At 46.0% G+C, this 7,831-nt stretch overlaps 1 protein-coding gene across 1 annotated transcript in view; it reads right to left on the bottom strand.

Moving 5' to 3' along the window:
- Nucleotides 1–983: 983 nt before the first annotated feature.
- Nucleotides 984–7,831, bottom strand: part of CHAT (choline O-acetyltransferase) — a 50,183-nt gene continuing 43,335 nt past the window's right edge. The window contains exons 14-15 of the mRNA XM_027098531.1: nt 2,980–3,117; nt 984–1,247 (exon numbers count right to left, since the gene is read on the bottom strand). Of these exons, the coding sequence (XP_026954332.1) occupies nt 984–1,247; nt 2,980–3,117 (402 nt within the window). The remainder of the gene's footprint in view (nt 1,248–2,979; nt 3,118–7,831) is intronic.

Genomic DNA, 7,831 nt, shown 5'->3' with positions numbered 1-7,831 from the left:
GGTTTTCTTAAAAGCCTCTCTTAAGAATGAACAGAACAAAACAAATAAACAACAGCAGCAGAAAACCCCCGAAGCATCCCTCTCTCCTCTAAGAGACAGATCACCTATCAGGGCATGTTTCTTGTGAAGGCGGGTGGGAATGCAACCAGAAGAAATGCAAGTGGCAGGATCCCTGGGGAAGTGGTCCCTGCCACGTCCCCGGGGAAAGCAGGGAGCAGCAGCTACTCCAGGGCAATGGTAGACCATTTCTTTTCCCTTTTAGACTAGCTGGACCAGATTTTCTGAACTCAATGGAAGGCTGCTTCCGGGAGGCAAAAGGAGAAATGTGTCTGCAGGCCCAGATCATTATATTTTAAATTAACTTGTGCTCTGTTTGTGTGTGTGTCTGTGTGTGTGTATGTGTGTATGTCGGGGGGGGGGGGCGGTTAGTGCTTACAGGCCTGTGTGTCTCGGGGCAGGTCATTCTGAATGCCGTGATCAGACTGCTTTGAATCTGAAAACAAAGCCCCCTACTCCTCCCAAAAAGACACAAGGTAATGACCTGGAGTTAGCCTCTTCCTTTGTGGTTCATTTGGGTACATTGCACATAATAAGGTGACTCTTTCGTTGGGCAGAAACATCACCTGGACACGCTAGGTCCTGCTGGGAAGCAAACCAATATTAAGCTTCCATGGCCATGGAGGGAAGTCAGTGGTGCCTTCCCCATCTCGCCCAGGCCACCTCTGGGCCAGGCTGGCTTTATATCCCAGTGCGCAGGCCTGAGGGCACCTTGATCAATGATGACGATTCCCATGCATCATGAGGGACGCTTTCCTCCTAACATCCAGCTTTGTGTGATGCCTCAGTGTGGTCTATGTGTGGGGTCCATAGTTACAGGGGAGCTACAGAAAGCTGGGGTAAGGGTTGGGACAGGGGTTCGGCAGGGTCTGGCAGCTGCAGAATGCTGGGTTTGAGGAGGTGAAACCTAGTGGCAGCAGTTAAGGTTAGTGCCCCTGGCTGGGCCTTGTTACTTTTTCCTTTGTCACCAGTGGCTTGCCCGTGGCACACGGTGGCCGACTGCAGAGACCTCTCATTTCAATGAGGCTTTCTTCCACAGCTTTTGCAAACTTGGTTGAAGAGGTCTCTTTGCAGCCATGGAAGCTGGAGATGCAGAAAAGGATGCTCTCTGGCTGGGGGTTGTAGCAGGCGCCGTAGCCATTAGGTACCACAGGACCATAGCAGCAAAACATCTCCATGGTGGTGGGCACCTGGAGGAGAGGACAGGTCAGAAGCTGCTTGTTCTGAAAGTCTGCTATAAAGCATGGCGTTCCAACAACCCGGGGGCCTCGATGGGATATTTGCTTCTTTTTGACTATTTTCCACCTGGGTGTTTGACTGAATTAACCCCATCAACTGATTGCTTCATCATGGATGGCCACAGCCAGAGTCGTCAAAACAAACCCATCTAACTGCATGAAATCAGAAGAAGAAGGGCCGTAAGGTCCTCCCTGGTGTGAAATCTGCTCTACTTGTGAAGTCAGAAGCTCCCAGAGTGACCTGGTGCTGGGTCTCAGCCGAGTCTCTCCTTCACCTGGGGGCTGTTTGAATCACCGAGGCAATCAGAGCAATTTACTAAATGGTACCCTGGTGGCACCCAACAGTTAGATGGCTTCCCAGAGGGAGTAATTTATGAACTGGAGGAAATCTGGCTCGTCTTCTCTGTCGATTTTTCCCACATCCTTAATTACTGTCAGTATTGCCTGGCTGGTCTGATTTTCTCCCCACAGCCTGGCCACGCACAATTACCCGGCACTGGGCGTTTCAGAGCTGGCCACCGACTGGAGTGTTAGTTATGTACCTGACATGTTTTGAATTCAGAGGGCAGAGATTTTGTAATTTGGATCACAAACCAAGGAAGTGTTTCTGAAGGCATTCAAGCCATACATGTTCATTCCAGTTGGAAAAATGAGTCACCACACCCTAAATTAATTTTATTAGCTGGCTTTAGAGGGAAAATAGAGCACATTCTTGAGCAGGTGCAGGGTGGGGTTTGCTTTAAACCCACAGGCTCTGTGTGCTTGAGCCTTCAGAAATGACACTGGCCATTTTAATGGGGCAGAACCAACCATTAGTCTTGCTAATAGAGTCACCTCATTGTCAGATAAATTTGCCGTGTAACAGCCGAAGGCCATAAAGCCGTTCCCAAGCACTTTTTGCCCATGGATGGTTTCCTGAAGAATTTATGTTGCTGTGTTCTGCCCTCGTTTATTCACGTCTGCAAGCTCACTGCCATAATGCCAAAATGAAATTACTGAGTGTGCTTTTATCCTCAAACACAACTTTATCAGCCCTTTTTATTGCCCGCGTCCAGCTTTTCGCAGATGAGGTGGAGTTTTAGTAAATTGACATTCGCGGGGGCGGGGGTGGGGGGAATAGGTAATTTCTCCCCTAAATGGCTGCCTCTCTCTAATGGATTGCATTCTGTTTTTGTGTCAGTGGTCCTCCAACAGAACAAGCCTGTAGCACTGGTTAGGAGATGCTGGGCCAGCAGTGGCTCCTTAGAATAATGGCTGTGACCTGTTTGGAGGACCCTGTCTGTGCCAGCCGCTAGGCTGGGCTTTCCACTGATATTGTCACATCTGGTTGAGCCAGGACCTTGCTGTGGGCCTGTCGGGCTTCAGAGCCTGTGGTCACCATGGTGGAACACCACGTCTCAGGCAACATTGGAAGGAGTAAGCCTAATGGTTAGGACACCAGAATGGGTGTTCTCCCATCCTGCCCACCTCTGCTAAGGTGGCATTCATGATTATGCCCATTTAGAAGGTGGGGAGACCTGTACTCTGAGCATTCAGGTCCTTCCGTTGAAGGCCACGCAGCTCACTGGGAGCAGAGCCAGGACTTGCCTGACTCTAAGCAGTGGGCTGTAGACACCGAGCTCTTTAGAGAGCCCACTGCTTCCACTAAGTGGCTTCTTGGGTGACGGCCGTGCTAGGGTTGTACCTGGCTGGTGGAGAGGATAAACCGGTTGCTCATCAGGTATGTTTCATCCGTGAACATCTCGGGCAGTTCCTTGCACACTTCCCGAGCCAGCTCCTGCAGCCCCAGCAGGTGGTTGTCAATGGCCATCCCCGTTATGGCCTGGGTAGTTGGGGACAAAGAACAGGACATGAGACATGGGCTCCCCCTCCTCCCCTCCTCTCTAGTCTGCAGTGCTAAAGGGGACTCTAACTGCTCTCGCCTACCCAGTACTTGCTGCAGACCACGTGTGTGGGTGACCGCCCAGGACCAACCACTGTACTACACGGTCTCTGCTCCTTGGGCCCTTGTGCATTTCTCCGTACACAGGATGAGCCAGAGCAGGTTGGGTTCTAACACGAGGATGCCTCCGTTAAAAGTCAGTGAGTCTGAGTCCTCCCAACAGCATGGTCCCTGCTGGCGTACACTGTGTATAACTACTCCGTGCTCTAAGTGGAAAGAGTGGGGTCGGCTGGGCCATCCCCAGTGCCTTCTCAGGTAGGGCAGGAATCCGGGCAGGAGCACGGGTGCTGGGCCCCATCCAAGCATGGGGAGGGGTGCCCCGGGCTATCACTGGACAGACTCTCACCACAACCAACACTTCATACTCCAGCAGGAGCCCAAGGAAGGAGGGGTAGAGAGCACTGAGGTCTGTTCCTGAGTCTTGGCTGCTGTTTCGTAGGCTCAGAATCAATTCAACTAAACTGGGTTCGTAATCTAAGAATAATTTTGAGACAGGAACTAGACAGCTTAGCAGAGGCTCAGTTCACATTTTCAAGGGTTTTTGGATGAAGAAAGGGTTTTCCTTTTTGTCACAGGTATTTGAACTCTTATCAAAGGATAAGAGAGGGACTTTCATGGCGGTCCAGTGGTTAAGACTTTGCCTTCCAATGCAGGGGGTGCGGGTTCAATCCCTGGTCGGGGAGCTAAGATCCCACATGCCTTGTGGCCAAAAAACCAAAACATAAAACAGAAGCAATATTGTAACTAATTCAATAAAGACTAAAAATAGTCCATATCAAAAAAATCTTTTAAAAAAAGGGCGGGTGAGAGAATAGCAGTGGAAGCAGTGGTAAGAGAATTTCTGTGTAGGAGGAGCCCAGGGGTGGTGGTGGTGTGGCTGGAAGTGTGGCAGTGAGGCCAGGGCACTCATTCTTCATATTCCCCGCTGGAGGCTGCATGTGTAGCACGCACATGGGTTTTGCTTGGATTACATGCTTATTTGGGGCAATTCGGGGGGCTGATGGAGACATGGGGGCCACATCTGGTCTCTCGTATTAACCTCTGGATCAACAACAGGGTAATCGTGAGTAACTCTTGGGGGTTTCACGGTTACGTAAGATGGCCACTTAGCTGTTAACGCCCCACCTAGGAGGAAACCTCCCATCACAATGAACTTTGTTCAGGTTTACAAGTCACGTTTTGGAATTTGACAGCTGTTTTCTTTCAGTTGACAATGAATGCATAAAGATGACTCAGAGGCCCCAGTCTCTCCAAATGCCCCTAATTATGGGCTGAAAAGACATGTTATACAACCACCGCTCATTTTAGACGTGCCCCCTTAGGACAGAGGGGAAGAACTGTGAGACAGACCAGCTATGAAGTAGATGCACTTTTAATTTCTCTGGTTGCCTCTGTTTAATGACTGATTTGTGTAGATCTATCAAAGCAGCTATTCTGTGCAGCAGCCAATCCACCCCTGTTTTCACCATCTCTGAAGTCACTGTAGCAATTGGGGTTGATTTAACAGGTTGTTTGGATTAGAGCCATGAGTAGTAATGAGTAAAATGACTCAGCATTCAGTCTTTCGTTTCATTCAAGGGATCTTAATTGAGCACCTACTATGTGCCTGAGCAGCTGCTAGAGAACAAAGCAGTCACAGACTCAGCCTCACGGAGGCTGAGTGTGATGGGAGACAGATGTTAACCAACCATACAAATAAGCTTGTGATCATAAACCGAGTAAATGCCAGGAAGGAAAAGCATAAGGTGCTGAGAGTATGTGATAGCGAGTCTGGATCACTTTTGCTCCTTTCCCTGGAGTTTCCTTTCTCCACTACGACTACCAAATATACTTGCCAGATATCTGGAGGTCTCCTGGCTTCCTTCCTCCGTCCCTTACCCTGCACGGCCAACCAGGTACCAGATTTACCTACAAAGCATCTTTATAGCTCTCCTCTTCCCATCCCTTGTCTCTTTTACTTTGTCGTTTTCACCAACTTAAAATAGTTAAAACAACAGAAGCCTATGGCAATGCTTTGGAAGATATTTTTCTAAATTTTTCATAAAAATTTAAATTATTATCAAAGTTGTATATTTATAGTTAAAAAAAAAAACCCAAGTAAGCCAAAGGCTTATGTCACTTTGCCAGCACTGAGTCTCACTCCACAGAAGCAATCACTTGGAACCCTTTTAGCGACTGACTTTCTTAGTTCTAAACAACATGCTTAGACTGCCGTTACTGCATTTTTCAGTTTTCTTATTATAGAAGATGAAACTTTGGTTCTTTTATATCCCCACTCCCCAAATACACTTCCACTCTCCTATGCTCCCAAATAGAGTTACATTTGAACTCCTTGTTGCTTGATCAATATTCAGTGTTTACATGGTTATAATTATACAGGTACTCACAGCTGAGTCCTGTAGTGTATTAGAATCAGATTTCCTTTCTTATTCAGTTTTTTGTTTTCCCTAGAAATGACAATTTGTAAATAATTAAACTATGATTTTCCCACTTGCTTACCTTTCTATGTATCTGTAACTAATTGATTCCTAAACCTTTAGCTCGAAGTGTAAAACTTCCCTTAATACATTAAAATGTATCAGATAATTTATCAATTTAATTTCTCCTTTCACTTCTTGCTTCTCTGTGGACCCTCTGTTCTCTGGGTCTGATGAACAGCCGTCAACATGGGATCTCCCTTTATTCTCATCCTCTTTCTCTATCTCTTTCTTGTGTTGAATCTTCTGATGTTTGAGCTTATGACTTTCCTTTTCGTGCTTTATTCTCTTACATTAGTGGTCTATATCCTCCAATAGTTTTACAAGAAAGAGAGCTTAATAAGTAAAAATTTTAAGACCGTATCTGTATAAAATGTCTTTATTCTAGCTTTAAATTTGATAGTTTAGCTGGGTATAGAATATGCATTAAAAATCATTTTCCCTCAGAATTTGAAGGTATTGTTTCAGTATCTTCCACCTTCCAGTGATGTTAAGCCCAATTATGTTTTTATTCCTGATCTTTGTATTTGATTTTTTTCCTCTCAGACTTTTTTTTTTTTCATACCAAGGAAATTGGACAACACTAAGGTCAAAGGAGGAATTGAGGGGCTAACTGCTTCTCACATAGATCATCAGCGAATCCTCTTCTTTTCAGTCCCACATGCACTCCTACTTTTGGTGGAGCCTCCAACACCTGAGCCGTTCTGAGGTTCTGCAGCGCACTTCACTGGGCTCCTGGGTCTCCCTCACTGTTTGCTTGGGTTTTAGCTTTCTCTGGTCTGCTAAGTCAGATGCCATCTGTTCTGCTTTCCAGCTCTGAAACTTTGTTGTCACCTCCTTTCCCATTCTCTTTGCTCTAGTGTATTTATGGCTTAAAAAAACCCCTTTGCTGATGTTTTTGAGGGTCTTAGAGGGAGTGACAGTAAACCCTTGTGTTCAGTTCACCATGTTTGATCAGAAGTTTGTGTCTTCCTCTTCAACACCCCCTGCCCCTGCTCTACATCAGTCCTTTTACCAGCTCTCCCTAAACATTATCTAGGTCCCTAATTCTGTCTCTTGGCAGACCACCCTATGCTCCAACCAGTCCTTCTACCTGGTCACCAGGGTAAGCTTTGTGACAGGGAAATCCAGCATCACGAGCTTTCCTGCTTTTCTGTCCTTTGCAAGCTGCACATATGGAACTACTTGCTTTCCCTCCAATAGGTCTTATTCTCTCAAGACTCTTTGCCATTGCACATGCTGTTCCCTTCTGGGGCCATCCTTCCCTTCTATACCCACCTGACAAGCACTTCTTCATGCTTCAAGTCTCATATTAAGCACCACTTCCTCTGAAAAGTCTTCCTGGCTTTCCCAAGCAGGAGAAAGAGCTTGCTACTCCATGTTCTCTGCTACTTCCTGAAGCATGTAAGACCTCTTCTCCCAACTACACGGTACACTCCCCAAGCATAGGGCTTCATTTTTTTATTTCCTAGTACCCAGGGCCTTGCCTGGCATAAAGTGGGAAAACAAAGGCTACCCACTGAACACACGACAGCGAGCTTGATTTTCCCCAAACAGAACAAACACTTAACTATTCCGATGAATCAGGGACCTAGCAACTGAATTACAGAAAAGCCTACATTGGCTAGTTCTAAAACCCAGATATGTGTTGTGCTTGCTTTCAAGTATATAGAGTGAAATCAGTCAACTCCTTTTCAGAGATTATATGATCCTTCAGAGACTGTATCAGAATGATTTGCAATTAATACATGGATCACCAGCCCAAGTAGTAGCTTATTCTCTGTTTGTATGCAAATGATGGCTTTGCAGTGCTAGAAAATATACTATTTCCCTAAACTAGGGAAACATTTCCCTTACAATTTCGATTTCACCGTTAACTTTCAGCAAATATATTTTTTTAATTCACAGGCAGTATAAATAAATACATGGAGAATAAGAAGACAAAACCAGTCCTGAGTGGGAATAAATACCGCCTCACCTGAGATTGTGCCAAGTGTGCAAACCACCACACATCTGACTCTCTTGTATAAATTGTAAAGTGCTATACATGTTGGTGTTATTATTATTGTTGTTGTTTCAAAGACCATTCATTGCATTCTTGTAAAATCTGTGTAAAA

The sequence above is a fragment of the Aethalodelphis obliquidens genome, unplaced genomic scaffold (genome assembly GCF_003676395.1).
Source record: "Aethalodelphis obliquidens isolate GAN/ISIS:26980383/991018 unplaced genomic scaffold, ASM367639v1 scaffold124, whole genome shotgun sequence".
In the NCBI taxonomy this organism is placed as follows: Eukaryota; Metazoa; Chordata; class Mammalia; order Artiodactyla; family Delphinidae; genus Aethalodelphis; species Aethalodelphis obliquidens.
The sequence above is the reverse complement of the archived record's forward strand: the minus strand, read 5'-3'. Positions and strand labels throughout refer to the sequence as shown.